This window comes from Plecotus auritus (assembly GCF_963455305.1).
Source record: "Plecotus auritus genome assembly, chromosome: 4".
Lineage (NCBI taxonomy): Eukaryota > Metazoa > Chordata > Mammalia > Chiroptera > Vespertilionidae > Plecotus > Plecotus auritus.
The window spans coordinates 45,591,280-45,611,452 of record NC_137775.1 but is presented as its reverse complement, the minus strand read 5'-3'; the positions used below and the strand labels follow the sequence as shown (position 1 = coordinate 45,611,452).

Genomic DNA, 20,173 nt, shown 5'->3' with positions numbered 1-20,173 from the left:
GGAGAAGCTACTGGTGTTCCCTAGTCAGATCCAAAGAAAAACAGAAGCTGATGGAACAAAACATACCATTTCCCTTCATTAGGAGCCTGGTTTTCTGTGTCAACTTGCATTCTATTTTTCATCCTTAATCTACTGTTTCAGTGCTGGAGCTTCATTTTATTAACTCTAGTATTGGTTTGTAGTTCAAATAATTAGAATTGTCTGAACATCTGTAATCAAAGGGGTGCTATCCTCATTAACACAGTAAAAGATATACTTTCTCTTACATTCCACTGAAATTCCCAATGGTTTAGGGAAAACACACAGAAAACAATGAAAACAGTAATATTATAAGCTAAAGTTAAAAGAACACATGCCATATTTCAATAGCCTATTGACCAAATAGTGCTTATAGGGAGAGCTTGCTGATTGTCTCCTAAAATGACATTTCTAATTATGAATTCAAACAATGTGATTTTATGTTTTTTGGTCATGAAAACAGGAAAATACTTTATTTTTTAATGCTTCCTTAAGTCACTTCATGAAAATATTGCTATATTTAAGAGGTCTATAATTAATTGTCTTTGGTTATTTAAATATTTAATTGTGCATCTTATATGTAGTTATAATTTTACCTCATCCTTTACTAATTTTAATTGATTTTATCTGTCTTATTTTTTATTTGCATTTGGTGAGACCTTCACTCTTTGAACCTATTTTCTTTGTTTTAATGGTATTTTTATCATTATTAGCTAAAATAAAGAATTTATTCTCAAAAGACTTTTTATTTCTAGTTTTCCAATTATTTATATTTCAAGGGGCAATAAATATTATTGAATACATTGGTTACCTATACAGATTATCATTAATTTCCAAGTTTTAATTATTGTTCTGATGAATGTATTATTCAGCTTCTGAAAAGTGAAAATAGTTGTATTCCAGAGATAAACTATTATTGGTTGTGGTTGAAAAATTGTTCAATGGACTTCTGTGTTTTGTTTGCTGTATTGTTTTTAGGTAGATTTGATAGTGACTGCTCTTTAGTTACAGTATTAAACCATTTTGTTAGCTTTCTATGTCAGTGTTATGATAACTACATTTAAAAAGAGAGAAACTGGTTCCATAGCATTTACTACTCTCTAAAGCATTATATATATCCTGAGATTATTTGCTTTATATTAGTTTAAAAATAAAATCTCACAGTATTTAGATTTTTTTCTGGAAGATTTATTTAATAATCATTATAATTTATTTTATGTTTATTTACCTATTTATTTTATTACTGGTTTTTTTTTTGAGCCAGTTTTATTTTGTGCATTGATGCACATCAAGGTATTTAAGTTTATTAACATAGCTTTTCACATAAGGCCATTATATAAATTTGAAAATCTCTATCTATTGAGTACCTTTCCAATGTAAAATTCTGTGTTTTGAAATTTTTTCTCATTCTAAAAATGTGGTTAACTAAGAAATCTTACTGCCTTATTGTTGCTTTTACTAAGAGACATTTATAATTTTTATTCTCTTTTTTCCTATTTTATACTTTAATTTTTTCCTATTTCCTTATTATTTTTCTCCTACTTTTTCTCTGCTTTTGGTTGTCCATTTTCTAGCTTTTTATTATATGTGATCCATTTGTTTATTAAGTTACTTAATGCTAAATTCACATAGGGCTAAATTTTTCTCTGTAAAAATGCAGTTAGGGTAATACATGATGAATTTAATATTAAGCATATTGCATTTAATTTTTTATGGTGTCTTTCATTGGCAGTTAGACATGTAGTTCTATAGCTGAAGAGAATAGTTCTTACTGGAGATGTTATCTGGAGTTATCAAAATAGATGGTGGTTGGCATTATGAATATTGGTGATATTGTTCGTTAGAGAGCACATGTGTGTTTTTAGTGAATCTACACCACTGAACATTTCTCCTTTCTTGGATTATATCATAAATATATTTACTGTATTTTTTTATTTGACAAATACTTATAAATGAGAGCTTCTCAGGAAGATAAAGCATTTGGTATAGTAATATATATATATATATCCTGTCCTTTGATTCGTGCTCATGAGTTCCTTATCCATATTGAGAAGTAATGATGACAATTACCAGATTTTCAAGACCAGTAAGTCCTAAATTATGTCAGGTACTTCCAACCTAAATTCATTTTCTGATCAATATCTGTTTCTCAAGTCCTTATCTCTGTACTTTCAATCAAAACTTGATTATTTGACATTGATTCCTAATTGCTTCTCTTTATTTGAGATTTAAGTGGTTCTATTAATGACAGACTATATCCTAAATCCAGTTAACCCAGCACAATGACTCAGAAAGAAAAGTACTGACTGCTTCCCCTGGCAGAAAACACTTCTGTACTTTGCTCTACTAACATCACCAAAGTGAGTGATTTTTTCCTAGAAATCCAGAATAATAGGTAAGTCCCCAGGTCCTTATCCATTTATAAGTCAATGTATTTTACTAGGTGCATCACTCACAAGGCATTTATGCCATTAATTTATGTCATTAATTAGATAATCAAACAAGAATGAGCATTATTAACTTGAATTTTGTGAATTTTGTGTTCTGAGATCTCTTAGCCTTAGTTTCATGTAGTAATTGGTTTTTTAAAAAAAGTAACTTGTGAATTTTTTTAATCACCTTGTCTTAGTAAAGTTATATTGGTAAAACAAACAAACAGAAGAATTTTTACCACTTCATCTGAGAACAAACTAATAGGAAAGCAAGGCCTTTGCCACATAGCTGTTTGGAAAACATTTCCCATTATATGAAGAATATTTTATACTGCATTCAAATGTAAATAGAGTTAAAGTTCATCAAATATTTCTTACAGCTTTGTGTTCTTAAAAGAAATCTAAATTTATATTTCCTACTTTGAAGTTTTATACTTGAAATTGTTGGTATGTACAATGCTCTCTGACCTTAGAAACGAAACACTACTTTCATAATACAGCATGCACTTTCTATGCCCTTCAGCAATAGCATTCCCTGCTTATTAATTGGTTACATCAGAATTTCAGTGTATTCTGTAGTTCTAATAAATATGTGATACAGGCATACCCTACAACTATTCTGTGGTTAAATAGATTTAGGAAAATACTTGGTTGAGCCAAATTCTTTGGGGTTATTTTGTCACTGAGTCTTTAGTACATTCATATGTATTGTGGATATCTCAAAGGGATGCAATTATGTATAATTTCCAAATATTTTTAATTGCATAACTTTATTAAAAATAAAACTTTTGGGGTAATTTTCAAGAAAAATCCACTATAGACAACACAAGGTTAAACCATAACAACTTTGAAGCCCTCCTTGATATCTGTGAAGGAATTTACATATATTTGCAAATCCATGAACTGTCTACCCCACCAATAATCAGCAGAGGATTAATTGACACTTGATATCTGAATTTAATACCTCACTGAAAAAAGGACTTTTCTGCAGGTTTAAGGGTCAAATAGAAATTAGAAAGTCTAGTTTTGAATTCTGAATCTGCCATATATTAGATGATTTACCTTGGGTAATTTATCTTAACTTTACATGAGGATAATAATAATGAAATGCAACTTGAAGTTTGTATTAGAGGTAAAAATTTGGAAAATACATAACAATTTCCTGGCATAATATTATCTATAAACTAGAGGCCCGGTGCACAAAATTTGTACACTTGGGAGGAGGGGTGTCCCTCAGCCTGGCCTGCACCCTCTCGCAGTCTGGGAGCCCTCGGGGGATGTCCGACTGATGGCTTAGGGCTGCAGCTTAGGTCAGTCGGACATCCTTAGTTCTGCCGTGGAGGCAGGAAAAGCTCCCACCACTGCTGCACTCGCCAGCTATGAGCCCAGCTTCTGGCTGAGCAGCACTCCCCTTGTGGAAGTGCACTGACCACCAGGGGGCAGCTTCTGCGTTTAGTGTCTGCACCCTGGTGGTCAGTGCACATCATAGCAACCAGTCATTCCATTGTTCGGTCAAGTTGCATATTAGCCTTTTATTATACAGGATGATAACTTCTAATGGTTACAAAGTAACTTATAAATTAAAAGGCAATGAATGCGGTGCCCATATTTACTGTTTTTCCCCAAGGTTTTTAAACATATTTATAAACATCTTCCTCTTATTACCCACCATTCCTCTTTTTGGGCCATGTGCAGGGAAATTCTTCTGTATACCTTTTCTTATTCCATTTCTTTTACCTGAACAACTCTTATTTCTCTCCATTTATCTAATGTGTTCTCATTCTACAATCCATTTTTCTGATGGCCTTTCCTCTAGGATGACTTATCTAACTACCTTGGAACATGTTTTCTTTCCTTTTGCTGGCACCTAATGGTCCTCTTATCTATACAATTAATTCCTTAGGCACTTACATGAAAACTTGTATTACTAATTTACACTTTTCTATTTTCAACTAGATAAGAGACACTTAAGGAGAAACAAGTCTGTCCTAAAGAAGGCTATATTTTTAATGATAGGCAATTAATAGACATTTGTTGATTTTACTGATTACAGAGGACAGTGGCTGAAAGTTAAACTCACCATTCATTCTGTAAAAAAGAACTTTCAGCAGATACATGCTGCTAACTGCTACTGATCATTGGTGGATAATCCTCATTGCACAAGGACTTTTTGGTATGAGTGTTTTATGTGCATATTCAGGAATGTTGAAGAGCTTGCAGTACCTGATCCATTCTCAGGTGTGAGGAGGGTAGGAAGCCAATTCGTATTCAGCTCTTGATTCTAATTCATATATCTATCAGCTGATTTGGAAAAATTATATAAGTAGAGTTAGAGAATGGGTACTCCTTTATAAGACCCCAAAGCCTCCAAAAGCAAATTGTTGTGCTAAATTATTGGAAACAGAATCCTAATGATTGAAAACACTTTGTAATCATTTGACAAATCATGTCTTTCTCCTTTTGATTTGCTTTTTCTCTCTCCCAAACAGGCATTCACATTTATCCAATGTCTATATAGTTAAAAAACATATCTAAAGGGAGAATACTGGGGGAGAAATTCTCAACTTCATTTCCTACCTCAAAATTGGTTTTAGGTAGATGCTTAAAAATAATCTTAGGAAAGAGAATGCCATTCTAGACAGGATATGAGCTGAAGTCCTGATAATCAACAATGATTATATCTAAATAGTTTTTCAGAATTTTATAGAAAAAAGGTTTTTTCCTAACTTAGGTTCTTATGATATTATCTCTCCCTATTTTTCTTGCTTCACACTCTCTTTCCCTTAAATCATACAGCTATTTATTCCTTTCAACATCCACATGAATAATTCTCTCTCTCTAAAATATTTCCATTTACTTCTTCGTTTAACTCAGTAGTTCTCATGCCTTAATGCATATATGACTGGCTACTAATTTCTGCTCCCAGTGTAAAATGAAAACGAGGATCACTTTTGTAGAAATGGTTAAGAATTTTAAAAGGGCACCAGCAGAGTAGTAAACCTAGCACAGGAACCTTCAGAGTGTTGGGCTCTGTACATCTGCATGGGCCACACACCCATAAAGCTGGCCCAACTGCACATTTTCATCACCTAGAAAGTTCTTTAAAAGTAAGGATGCCTGGGTAGCACCCTAGGTGAATTAGATCATAATCTCTGGAAGTGGCCATCAGTATTATAATTTTAATTGAAAATATTTAATTTTTTTAATGTACAACTGGGACTGAGAACTGAAATCAAATGCTATTTCCTTGTGACCTCACATTGTACTTATCTATTTACTTTCCATCTCTCTCATTAAACTGTAATGCTCCTTAAGAATAAGTACCATGTCCTATTAGTCTTCTCCTCTTCATGACATAATGCCTGAGATATTTATGGGCATCTATAACTGGTTATTGAGTGAATGAATTAATATATAGATACTAATAGGACCTGTTTATTTATTTTATAGAAAATAATCAAGGAGAAAATAAAAGCAGATATTAGATGATAAGTTTAAGGTGAAAAGAGGAAGCACATTGTGTTGTGTTTTTTTTAATACCTTTCTATATAAAGAGCCAGGGTCCATAAGGAGCGAAGGCTCGACCTAACACCAGAAGTCAGTATTGGGTTGTCATGGCGACCCCGCACTGACTGCAGCCAGTGCCAGCGCAGCGACCCAGCACTGGCTGCCAAGGGGGCTGTGGATCAGGCCCAGATAGAGGCCTGCAGAGAGAGAGGCAGGGTCTGATCCCCAGCCTCCATGGCAGCTGTTGATCAGCCGTTGCCTCTCTCTTTCTCTCCTGGCTTCGCCAGCAGCCACACCTCTATTTCTCTCCAGGCCTCCTTGGGGCTGCTGATCAGCCCTGCCTCTTTGATCAGTCCCAGAGATAGGCTCAGAGACGTTGACTGGCATAGAAACCGACCAATAAGAACCAAATCTGGGTGAAGTGTGAGGAGCCAATGGCTGCCTAGGAGGAGGAGCTTTTGACACTGACTGGCATAGAAACCAAACAATCAGAACCTAATCTGGGTGAACTTCGAAGGCAGAACCTAAGGTGGGGGCTGAGGAGGGGTTTTAATGGCAACAGCTGTTTGGTATAAGGTGTAAGAAAGTGGTTCAATTTTTTCATGACTGGTTTGGTAGTATAGTGCATATGACTGGCTATCAGTCCAGATATAGGGATTATGTGTTTTTGTCTGCCAAGAGCATCTCCTCCTGCTGAAAAAGGCTCCCCCCCATTTAAGCAATCCTATCCTATATAATCTATCTATACTACTAAAAGGGTAATACGCTAATTACACCGGGTCAACCAGACATCTTCCAGATGTCGATCTTCCTTCCAGACAAAGCCATGGTGGTGGGGGCCGAGGCAGAGGCACTTAGGGGCGATCAGGCCAGCAGGGGAGGGCATTTGGGGGCAAGATCAGGCCAGCAGGGGAGGGCAGTTGGGGGCAACAAGGCCGGCAGGGGAGGGCACTTGGGGACAAGATCAGGCCAGCAGGGAAGGGCAATTAGGGGCGATGAGGCCAGCAGAGACAGGTAGGGGCAATCAGGCTGGCAGGGGAGAGCCATTGGGGGCAAGATCAGGCCAGCAGGGGAGGGCAGTTAGGGGCAATCAGGCAAGAAGGCAGAGGCTGTTAGGGGCAATCAGGCAGGCAGGCAGGTGAGCGGTTAGAAGCCAGCAGTCCCAGATTGCAAGAGGGATGTCTGACCGCCGGTTTACCATCCCCCAAGGGGTCCCCGATTGGAGAGGATGCAGGCTGGGCTGAGGGACCCACCCCCATGCACGAATTTTGTGCACCGGCCCCTAGTGTGTGTGTGTGTGTGTGTGTGTGTGTGTGTGTGTGTGTGTGTGTGTAATTGATTCTAGATATGAAAGGAGAAGGAGAGAGAAAGACAGAAACATCAATGATGAGAGAAACATTGATTGGCTGCCTCCTGCAGGTCCCCTACTGGGGATTTAGCCCACAACCTAAGCATATACCCTTGATTGGGATCAAACCCAGGGCCCTTCAGTCTGCAGGCCAATGCTCTATCTGCAGAGCCAAACCAGCTAGGGCAAAAGTGCATTCTTAAAAGAGAATGAAATAAAGTAAAATAAGAGATTTGAGAAATTATATTTAAATATTAATTTTCTCATTGAACAAGGTGTTTACCCACACAATAGCTAACATAATTTTGTGCTTAGAGAGACAATTATTTTATTTATACTATTACTCATTAAACATTCAGTGTTGATTAAAAAAAAAGAATAAAGAATAGATATGGGAGAATTTTTAAATAAAAATAAGGAAAAATAATCACTCTCTAGATTCATCTATCACACATTTTGGGAGTATAAATTTGTGGTTATAGTACATCTAGATATATTGCACATCTTGTGAATGGGACCAGAGTTGGGAAGGATTGGCTATTTTTATCAGTGGTTTGTCAGATCAAAGTAGTAGAATAAATGTAATTACCCACAAGCACTAGTAAAGTACAATTCTATTATACACACACATATATATATATATATTCTATTACATATGTATATATATATGTATATATATACATATATACATACATATATATATATATATATATATATATATATATATATATATATCTTGTAATTATTTTAAAACATTTTATTGATTTTTAGAGAGAGCCGAAGGGAGTTGTGGGAGAGAAACATTAATGTGAGAACATAATATCAATTGACTGCCTCCTCACACCCTCTACCACCAGAAATGGAGACTGAAACCCGGGCATGTGTCCTGAATCTTTTGGTACAAGGGACAATGCCCAACCAGCTAAGCCACACCAGCCAAGGCTTGTATTTATTTTTCTCTAAATAATATATCATAGCAATTTGAGGACACATTACATATTTCATTTATTTATTCTTCACAGGGATTGGTGAACTAAGGCCAAAGGGCTGGCCACTTTTTGTTCGTTTGGTTGTTTCATTTTGTTCTTTATTGAGGTAAAATGTACGTAATATAAAATATAGCATTCTCACCATTTGAAGTATACAATTCAGTGGCTTTTAGTATGTTCACAGTGTTTTAATCCTCACCTGAGGATACTTTCCCGTTGATTTTTTAGAGAGAGTGGAACAGAGAGAGACAGAAAGAAACATTGATGTGAAAGAGATACATTGATTGGTTGCTTCCTGCACACGCACTGACCAGGGCCTGGGCCGGGGAGGATCCTCTAACCAAGGTATATGCCCTGGACCAGAATTGAACCTGGGACCCTTAAGTCCACAGGCTGATGCTCTGTCCACTGAGCCGAACTGGCTGGGGCAGTATGTTCACAGTGTTGAATGGCCATCACCATTATCTTGTTCCAGACCATTTTTATCATCTAGAAACTTTGTATCCATTAAGTATTCACTTACTATTCCTCCCTAGGACTAGCTGCTGGCAACTAATTTGGTTTCTGTTTCCATGGTTTACTTATTCTGCATCTTTCAAATAAATACAGTAAGTGATGTAACTAGGATTAGCCTTTACATTTCTGCAAAAAAGACAGTGGGCTTTTGATGATTGCACTGAATTTTCTGATTGCTTTGGGGATTATTTCTATTTTAACATTATTAAGTTTTCCATTTTTCTTTTTAAAAAATTAAATTTATTAGGGTGACATTGGTTAATAGGATCATATAGGTTTCAAGTGTACATTTCTATGATACATAATCTATGTATCACATTGTGTGTCCACCATTCAAAGGCAAACCATCTTCCATCACCATATATTTGGCCTCTTTTACCCCCTGCCCCACTCCACACCCTCCCCTCTGGTAACCACCGTACTGTTTTCTGTGTCTATGAGTTTCACTTTTATATCCCACATATGAGTGAAGACATAGGGTTCTCAGCTTTTTCTCACTGACTTATTTTGCTTACCATAATTTTCTCAAGGTGCCTCCATGTTGTCACAAATGGCAGTATTTCTTCTTGTGACTGAGTGGTATTCCATTGTATATATGTACCACATCTCCTTTACCCAATCCTCTATCAAAGGACACTTTGGTTGTCTTCATGTCTTGGACACCATGGATAATGTGCAGTGAGCAGAGGTGTGCATATATCTTTGCAAATAAGTGTTTTAGAGTTTCTCTGATAAATAGGCATCTATGTGGGCTTCCCTTAAATAGAGGTTCCCTTTAATATACTAGAATTTTTCATAGACCTTATTCTTTTAAGTATCTCTTTCCCCAGCCTCTTCTGTTCCAAGCATTTTGGTTCATGTAATTTTGCCTCTTGCTCGGGAGGTAGTGGCTAATGTATTTGTCTGAAAATAATGCTCGTTACAATACCACCTATAGCGCAGCTTCAGCCCCCACAAAGCTCCATGTAGGCGAAACAAAGTGAAGCCCATAAGCCGGTCCTCCAGGGAACCATCACACAGTCAAAATACAGAACTGCCTTTTGTGAGAATAAGCCCATACTGTTCCCTATGGTACTCAGAGCCTGCCCCAGGAATACTGGCTGCCCTCTTCAAGGGGGCTACAGAATAGGGAAGTGGAGGGTAGTAGTAACAGGGTAAATTGGTATGTACCAGAGGTCTTCTAGCAAATTCCTGCAGGTTTTCTCTTCACAAAGCATTTCCCTAGTTGTAAGCTGTTTCTTTTTCTTTTCTTTTTTTTATTAGATTCAAGAGTCCATAAAAAAATTGATTTTTTATAACTCTAACAGTTTTTGCCAGCTTCTCCATTGCTTCTATGGCTTCTTTTGTTCTACAATGGCAGAGTTGAGTAGTTGCACCTGTGTTGTCCAAGGAGCCAAAATATTTACTATTTAATTTTTAAGCGAGATTTTGCTGACCTCTATTCTAGAAATCAGTACATAGGATCTATACAAAAAGTATTTGTTTATGTGTACATTGGTAGAAAATGGATGGAAGAACAAAAATTATTTATATTTTAGAGGGAGGCTATCAAATGTAAATATCTACATGCATCTTATTAGACAGCATATAAAAACTTAAAATTGTACTCCCTTAAAAGACCATGATAATTTATTGATCATTTTTGGAGTTGTCATTTTTTACTTAGAGTTCACTATTCCATACAGAATTAGTGATGGCCAGTTAAAATCAAAACATGCCAATTGAAAATATGTATTAATATTTTGAAAACATCCTATTGTTATCATAAGCTATTTTGGTGGGGATCTAGGTTACATGATACATGTTCTTCATCTATCCAAGAGTGTTGCCTATTAGATTAGAGGGATAGGTCATTATCAGATAATTATAGGGAGTCAATAACTTATTTGTTAAAGAAATATCCATCTTCTGAACATTGCTGTCAGTGGTAATGTCCTTAATTTCCCTTTCAAAAGCATGATTCTCTACTTTGTGTTCTCTTGAGCATCTTAGGGCAAGATATTCAGGTATGTTGTTTTTTAAAACATTTTCTCATGTTAACACATTCGTTTGATAGTTTTAAAGAGCTGACTCAACCTCCAGAAGAGGCAACCTCAGCAGCAGCATTGCCCTTGCCCTTCATGTTGCTCATTTGTTAGCCTTCTACTTCTAATCAGCTTCTCAGCACCTACCTTGATCTCCAACTCATTGAAAACCAAGTTGCTCTGTTATTATTTATTAGTCAGTGTTTTCAGGGTGAAGACAGTGATGAGATGTAATGGTTATGCTCTCAAGGTTCAGAACATAGAAATAAATAAACGATTCTTGGGAAAATATAAACTGCTCATTTTAAAGTTTTAAAGTCCATAACTTTTCATTTGGCACAGGGATGCTATTTGAAAAAAGGTGGTGTTTTGTTGCTGTTTTTATTTTATTTTATTTTGTTTTTGGTCAACTTTATCTTCATTACAGAAAAATTGAGTCATTAACAATATAACTGCATAAAAAATAAATCCTTTAATACTGTTCTTAATTGAGAATAATGTTATCTATAAGCAATTTGGGTTTCAGTGGTTGCCACAAACTAATTTTTAAAATTTTCTGGTTATAGAGTAAATTCAGAACCAGACTGGGGCCAACTGAATATCCACAGAGGAACAGAATGCTCTAAAATAGTGGTTCTCAACCTTTCTAATGCTGCAACCCTTTAATACAGTTCCTCATGTTGTGGTGACCCCCAACCATAAAATTATTTTCGTTGCTACTCCATAACTGTAATTTTGCTACTGTTATGAATCATAATGTAAATATCTGTGTTTTCCGATGGTCTTAGGCGACCCTGCTAGCAGTTCGCGACCCACAGGTTGAGAACCACTGCTGTGGAGCCTAAGACCATCAGAAAACACAGATATTTACATTATGATTCATAACAGTAGCAAAATTACAGTTATGGAGTAGCAATGAAAATAATTTTATGGTTGGGGGTCACCACAGCATGAGGAACTGTATTAAAGGGTCGCGGCATTAGAAAGGTTGAGAACCACTGCTCTAAAACAAGACACACAGTTGTGTTTCTTAGAAATGTGCTCTAAAGTAATGTTTTGTTCTAATGATTAATGAAGCAGAGTAGCCATGCAAGTAATACAGAATTATGTGAAATAGATAAGTGTCTTAAGTTCATCACTACATGGGAGCGCCAGTAGGGCAGAATTCTTAGGCACTGTTTTCTTTTGTTTTTCATGGTTGTATATCTGGAACCTAAAAGAGTGCTGGCACATAATAGTTCTATTCATGTGTGAAGAAATAAATTAGTTAGTTTAGCTTTATTATTGCAATAGCAAGAGATATTTTATAGATTATAATATAAAATTAATTTGCATTTTATGGCCTTGTCTTTTGAATATCATGGGTAAGACAATATCGTTCAAGGGTTAACATCTGAAGAAGATAATTTAGCTCTCTGTAGATAAGGACTGAGGTATATATGAGTTATACACTTATAATTATGAAATTTCATTATATATAAATAAAACATTTTGTTCCCCTGAACCTTAAAACATACTTTACTTTTTCAGAACTTTATTTTAGGTTTATTCTGTGCCAATTCCCAGCTAATGCTGATAAAAATATATGAGTTGTTGGGTTCCTTAGAACTGGAGTTGATAGTGGAAATGCTGACAAATCCTTATTACAGATGCCGGTAGAATGAAGTGCCTTTACCTCTAGCAAATGCTGATGTGGAGATTTAAGACTCTATGAGAAATCAGTGAAGTTGCCCAGGAGAGTTTTATCATATTATTCATTGAACTCAATATGTGGTACAGTAATTGCTTCTGGTACCATTTTTCTTTTCTTACATGAGTATATTATTTATTCTTGTGCTGTGCGAAGCAGAGAAAGAGAGTTTAAAAGAGAGTCATAACTCCATGTAAACTATCTTGTGACACAGTGTAACTGGAGATAGGAATCACAGCTGGAAAACTGTGTCTTACTTACCAGAATTAAATATGGGGAAATGGTATTTGACATTGTAGAGATCCATAAATACTAAAAAGATGCACTCAGACCACATAATTTTTTCTAGTAATACGATAGCGTGTCTAAGGAGACTTTTTAATCTCATAGGGGTCAACAATTTTATTTGTCTCTGACAGAAGTTTTCTTATTAGGTTATAGGTGAAGAAAATCAAGTTAATAGGTCATATGGTTACTACTACATGCTAGATTAATGTCATTTAAATAGCATAATAATTCTTTAAATTTTTGTTCTGCTTTTGTACCTTGTGCACATATACCTCCCATGCACATGCCTCCTGGACTCTTAAGTGTTCACTAGCTTTTATCATATTTTTCTTCAGTGTTCAAGTAAATTCGTGTGAAAAATATACCTAAATATTTTGGAACAAAAATGTAAAATAGAGACAATGGTGATTGAACAGTGAAAATACGAAAATAGGAGCACTTTTTAGACATATATTACTGAGTCTGATGGGTTTAAATATGCTATTTTCCTAAATTCTGTACTGTTATGTTAAAAACATGTATTCTTATTTGGAAAGGAGATAATTTGTGATGTAGAAAATGAATTTTTGGATTATATAGTTACTCATTTTCTACATTGTTGTTTTGATTGGATTGTTTAATGAGTAAGTGTATTATCATTTTGCATGCAGCATAGACCAGAAGTTAATCCCAGTTGATTGAAAAAAAATAAAGCCATACAGTACATATTAAGTTATCCAATGAGCTTTGTGCAATTATGCATTGACATGCTGTTTGGAAATGATCACTAGGAACCATTTAATGCGGTCTAGTAGTCTGACTACCTGAATTGTGTGCTAACTGTTGTTAGGCAAAATACTTTGCAACCCTGACCACAGTTATTTCATGTATAAAATAGAAACAATAATGTTACTGACCATTACAGGGTTGTAATAAGGAATAAATAAATTAATCTAAGAAAAGCACATAGAACAGAGCCTGACTCAAAGTAAGTGCTTGGAAAATATTAGATGGTGCTATTAGTGCAGGGATCTTGACAAATGACTAGTGCTTGTGACTTTTAAATTAATACATACTAATATAATCTATTTTATATGTATTTAATATATGTAAATAAATTTAACTTATATATGTAATTAATTTAATATATATACATACATTCATTTATAAGTCAGAAACTGAATGAAAAACAAAGTATGAAGTTGACAGAATTAATCTATTGAACCAATATGCTTCTTTTAATTCCCAGCCCTAAATTCTCGGGCTGGCCTCTCTTCTGCAGGGGAATATGGTGTGTACTTCTCAAATCTCTAACCCTCTGCTCATGGGTTAGTGACCTGAGGATTTGTTACTACTATAATAGGACCCCCTAGGGAAAGAGACCTCTGGTAATTTTTCTCTTCAAGTTCAAGTTCCCTTGTCCCCTGCCCCCTCCCCTCCCTCCCCCGTTGACCACAGCAACCCATTTCCATTTAATTCACTATACAGTCATTTTGTTTGTAAGCCTGCTAGGTGCGTGGTGATGACTGGTACTATTAATGAAAATTTAAGTAACTATCTTGCCACGTACATTGTGCAATTCTAGTTCAGAAAATACACATATAAATCACCTCTCACTACTCAATATGGTAATATTATGGTAAAAGAATTTAAAAGTTGTGTGGGAAAACCAGAAAAAGGGACACCTGAATATGCTCTGCACATGAAAGCTGTTTAGCTTTAGTATTTCCTCTTGTCAGTGTAACAAGGGTATCTAAATTGTGATCAATGGAATCATGTTATCTCACTTTTAAGAGTAGAGCAGAAATGGATATAATAACTTCAAGGTTGGAAAAATACTATATCTATCACATTCTTAGTACTCTGTTTACCTCTGGGGAATGAAGTTTACATGTGATCATGTACATAAAAATTAGACAGGATACTAACTCTTCTCTTACCTAATGGTAAAACTAATTATCTAGCTTTGAATTTAGCTACAGATTAATTTCTGATTTAAAGTTATTTAACCTAAATGCATTTAAAAATTCAGCATGTATGGATTTCCACAAATGGTCTGATAGTATAGAAAGCAACATAAAATAGTGGGAAACGTGTGTACCCTGGAATTTAAATAATCTGAGTTAAAAATATCATCTTTTCCCCTTCTTAGATCCTCTTTATCTCTTGGTAACCATATAAACTGGGAAATTCTTTTAACCTCTCTTGAAAATGGCCATTGTAAAAGAGTCCTGATCATCACATATCGCTGTCTATGTCTATGAGGAGTTTTTTTTGTTGTTTTCTTAATCCCTTCATCGATGGCTGTTGTTCTCTTCCTGGAACTGTCCAGTGTCATATTGGTCTCAGGGCTTTTTTTGCTGTGTCTTGACCTAAAATCCCCTTCTTTCAGATTTTCAAGTGGCCAAACTCCTTCTCTTAAGTTCCACTGCATCTCTCCTCTCCTCAGAAAAGCATTCCACACATATTACTCAATTGTGTGTTGTCTTGTCTTATCTTGCCAAATATCTTGCAGTAGTTCTGTATCCTATTGCCCTATTTTACATTTTTATACCATTTATTGATGAGAAAGTTACATGTTCTATTTGTTTAGGCATTTAGTATTGATTTTCTTTTCTATATCATGAACTTGAGGACTTGGATTTCTCTTTTATAGAGAAGGGCTGCCTCATAGTAGGTGGTTCATAAAATTTTGTATGAATGTATACATTCTTAGTAAATGTTAGTTTTATAATATACTAGAGGCCCGATGCCTGAAAATTCATGCACTGGAGGGGGGTCCCTCAGCCCCTCTGCCCCCTCTCACAGTCTGGGAGCCCTCAGGGGTGGGAGGCAACCCGGTGATCAGGGGAAGGCGATGCCCCATCACACCTCTGCTGCTGTCACTGCCGGCAGCACAAGACTCGGCCAGCCTTGGTTACCTGTGCCTCAAGCCGGCCCTGGGCAGCTGGGGGGCAGAGGGGACTGGGAGACTCCAGAGGCAGGCGCGTGCCTGCCGCCCCAGCGGGGCTGAGGGGACTGGGTGCTGCCATCTTGTGGCTGTGGGCGCCACCATCTTTGAGGGCATGGCAATCAGTTAGCATATTCCCTCCTTATTGGCTGTGGGCACTGCCATCTTTGAGGGTGGGGCAGTCAATTAGTATATTCCCTCTTTATTAGATAGGATTCTAAAAGAAACTATTATTTTTCTCTTATAATCCTATCTAATAAAAAGAGTAATATGCAAATTAACCACCACTCTGCTAAACCCACCAGCCACGCCCACCAGCCACACCCACCAGCCAATCAGGAGCGAATATGCAAATAAACCCAACCAAGATGGCTACGGCCACAGAGAGCAGGAGGGAGGCTTGGGTTTCCCAGCAATGGAGGAAGCCAAGCTTTCCGCCTGCCCTTGCTGGCCTAGGCCTCCACTCAAGGCTACAAAGTTTCAATGATAGAAGATACATAAACCCAAAGAGAAATGGCGGCAGCCACGGAGCTGGAAAGAGCAGGAGGCTAGGGTTGCCCCGGTGATGGAGGAAGCCAAGCTTTCCGCACACCCTGGATGGCCCAGGCCTTGCTTAAGGCTACAAAGTTTCAATTATAGAAGATACATAAATCCCAATAGAAATGGCTGCTGCCACGGAGCAAGCAGAAGGCTTGGCTCCGCTCCAGGCTACAAAGTTTCAGTTGTAGAAGATAAATAAACCCCAGATACCAGGGCCTCCACTTGGGTCACCAGGGGGCGTGGCCGGCCTGCAAACCACCACAGGCCCCTCCCCCAGGCCGCCCCACGCCCCAAGGGAACCCCCACCCTGATCGGGGACACCCTTCAGGGCAAACCAGCTGTCCCCCACCCATGCACCAGGCCTCTATCCTATCTAATAAAAGAGTAATATGCAAATTGACCATCACTCCAACACACAAGATGGCTGCCCCCATGTGGTCAAAGATGGCCACCACAAGATGGTCAGCAGGGGAGGGCATTTGGAAGGGACCAGGCCTGCAGGGGAGAGCAGTTGGGAGGTACCAGGCCAGCAGGGGAGGGCAGTTAGGGGCAAACAGGCTGGCAGGGGAGCAGTTAGGGGCAAATAGGCTGGCAGGGGAGTGGTTAGGGGGTGATCAGGCTGGCAGGCAGAAGCAGTTAGGGCAGGGGTGGGCAAACTTTTTGACTCGAGGGCCACAATGGGTTCTTAAACTGGACCGGAGGGCCGGAACAAAAGCATGGATGGAGTGTTTGTGTGAACTAATATAAATTCAAAGTAAAGGAGCAGAGGGGAGAGCAAGAGAACCCTCTGCTCTTTCAGCTCTGTGGGCCGGATAGAACAGCCGAACGGGCCGGATCCAGCCCGTGGGCCGTAGTTTGCCCATGGCTGGGTTAGGAGCAATCAGGAAGGCAGGCAGGTGAGCAGTTGGGAGCCAGCAGTCCTGGATTGTGAGAGGGATATCCGATCGGGCCTAAACGGGCATTTGGGCATCACTTGAGGGGTCCCAGATTGGAGAGGGTGCAGGCTGGGCTGAGGGTCACCCCCCCAGTGCACGAATTTTGTGCACTGGGCCTCTAGTGTGTGTGTATATATATATATAATATGACATGTTATATACTGCGTAATACACATATATATATGTATTATGCAGTATATAACATGTCATATTTATTATATATGATATAAGCTATATGCTAAAGACATAACATCATATTTTTATTATGTAGTCAAGGTAAAATTATTATATTTAAGTATCCTTTTGTGAAGCACAAATGTTCCTGATAATCTACTTTATTAGTATTTCAAACTATATTAATTACAACTAGAAAAAAAATTGACTTGTGTCATAAATTAATGTGAATTTTTCTATCTTCTAAGGAGTGCTATAAATCTAATAGTTTCATGATTAGCTGATACCTGTTATCTTCATGTTCACTATTTCCAGGAAGAACCCTATGTCCTGTTTAAGAAGTCTGACAAACCACTCTATGGGAATGATAGATTTGAAGGCTATTGCATTGACCTTCTCAGAGAGTTATCTACAATCCTTGGCTTTACATATGAAATTAGACTTGTAGAGGATGGGAAATATGGAGCCCAGGATGATGCCAATGGACAATGGAATGGAATGGTCCGTGAACTAATTGATCATGTAAGTCCCTTTTATCATTATTTATTACCTTTGGTAGATTGCTAAGAGTTTTTACTTTTTTATGATAAGTGGTTAAAAATGTCAAAGAGCAATAACATATTTCAAATATATTATTTCCTGCAACACTTTTACTCCAAGTATATGTTATTTGTGCAATTAAATATAAAGAATCAAAGAGAGATGTATAGTTCTATTATAGAGAGATATTTGTTTTAAATTAACTAGTATGTGGTGATTTTGATATCTTGAAAGTATTTGCTCTTCATTTATAAAATGGAATGTGGTTTCACTTTATAATGCTAACTTTCTATTTAACAAAGAGAATAGGTGATACAAATCTAAATTTCATTATAAAATTTTCCTGTACTAGGATAGGATACTTATAATTTAGAGATAAGAGAAAATTATACCCAAAGAACCTAAAATAAGATACTATGTAAAAATAAATCAAGGATATTAAGCATGCCTGGTTGGTCACTCAGTGATTGAGTGATGACGACCTATGAACCAGGAGGTCATGGATCAATTCCCCATCAAGGCAAATGACCAAGTTGCTGGCTCCATCCCCAGTAGGGGGCATGCAAGAGGCAACCAATCAATGATTCTCTCTCATCATTAATGTTTCCATCTCCCTCTCCCTTCCTCTCTGAAATCTATAAAAATATATATTTTAAAAAGAATATTAAGCATATTTAGACAGGAGGGTAGACATTTTATTTTATGTTTTTAATAAAATAAACCAATGATTTCTTCTTGGCCAAGAAAGCATTATTTCATTATTTCTTAGTTGTCAGTGTTAATTAACTCATATTTTTGAAATAAACTCTTATCTTTTAAATATTATAACATTGTGTTTACTTTGCATTTTGTAATACTTAAGTTTATTTTGACATTTTCCATAATATTAAGGAAAAAAAATATTGGTAAGAATTCTACAAAATAATAAAAATATTTTTCCTTTAAAAAACATTGTGAACTGTACCCTAAATTAAAATTTTTACTTAAGGAAGTAGCAAATATAGGCAATTTTCAAAGCATTTTGAAAATACTTTATTTATTTCAAATTTTGTTATCAAGAAGAAGGATGCTCTGCACATGAAAGCTATATAAGGGAGAGAATTATATATTACTAATTATGATTGATATTTATAACTTTTTTAATGCAGTATCTGACATATATTAGATAATAATAAAGACATAACTAATAAGCCCAAACTTTGTGTCTTCTTACTTATTCTATATTTCTCCTATAGTGTTTATGAGTATTCTTGTTGAGGACTAAAAACTAAACTATTTAAAAACTATTACAATGAAAGAGAGGTAGGGATTATAGTTGCTATTGATATTAATTTTGAATTGAAGCCTAGTCAGTGAAATAATGTTAAGTTTTAATGTAAAGTTTATTCATTTGAACTTTTGGTGTTCTGTGTCTTGTGAATGGTAACTTTATATTAGAATTAGTTAAAAATAGGGAGAAATTACAAGAAAATTAAATACACTGTTAGATTAGCAATAGGTAAAATAATGGGAAAAATTATGTTTGGGATATCAACAAAGCTGGGCACCATTATTTTTAAATAGTATTTAATATGTTTTTAATCAAATAAATAGTTATAGGAAAAATCAAAATACTTTTGGACTGCCTTATACTTATTTTATGGTTTAATATTGTGTCAAATTTCAGCTCTCTCCTTGTCACCTATTTAACATTCACTTCTGGGGTTCTGTGTTGGGCCCCTACTCCATAAGGCCATTCCTAACATTTTCACTCCTTTAAATAGCCTGATTTTTTGAATCCTTGTAGAACTACTACTTCTGGTGCTTACTCACAGACACTTCTTGTTACTTGAAACTTTTTGTCCTTTTATCTTTCACACAGAATGAGCCCCAGCTGGAGGCAGCTGAAGCCACTGATCTGCTGGGGCTTCTCTGACCTTGTGTGGTAATACTGATAAAATGTGGGAGGGAATACTATATACTCACACTCCACAGACGAACACTTACATCTTAGTTGTACAAATTTAGCAATTTGGTGTCATCTATATCTATCTATCTATCTATCATCTATCTATCTATCTATCTATCTATCTATCTATCTATCATCTATCTATCCATCCATCATCTATCTATTCATCTACTTAGTACATATCCTTTGGAATGTTATTGATTCTGCCTTAAGATCAGTTTTACTATATGTACAATGGGAATGATGTTACTCCACAGAATGGCAGTTTGATCTAAATGCTAATATCTGGGAGTAC

At 36.4% G+C, this 20,173-nt stretch overlaps 1 protein-coding gene across 3 annotated transcripts in view; it reads left to right on the top strand.

The window, feature by feature from the left end:
- Positions 1-20,173, top strand: part of GRIK2 (glutamate ionotropic receptor kainate type subunit 2) — a 592,068-nt gene that overhangs the window by 395,220 nt on the left and 176,675 nt on the right. For all 3 annotated transcript variants that reach the window (XM_080666610.1, XM_080666611.1, XM_080666612.1), the window contains one exon: positions 17,706-17,912. In XM_080666610.1, the coding sequence (XP_080522736.1) occupies positions 17,706-17,912 (207 nt within the window). The remainder of the gene's footprint in view (positions 1-17,705; positions 17,913-20,173) is intronic.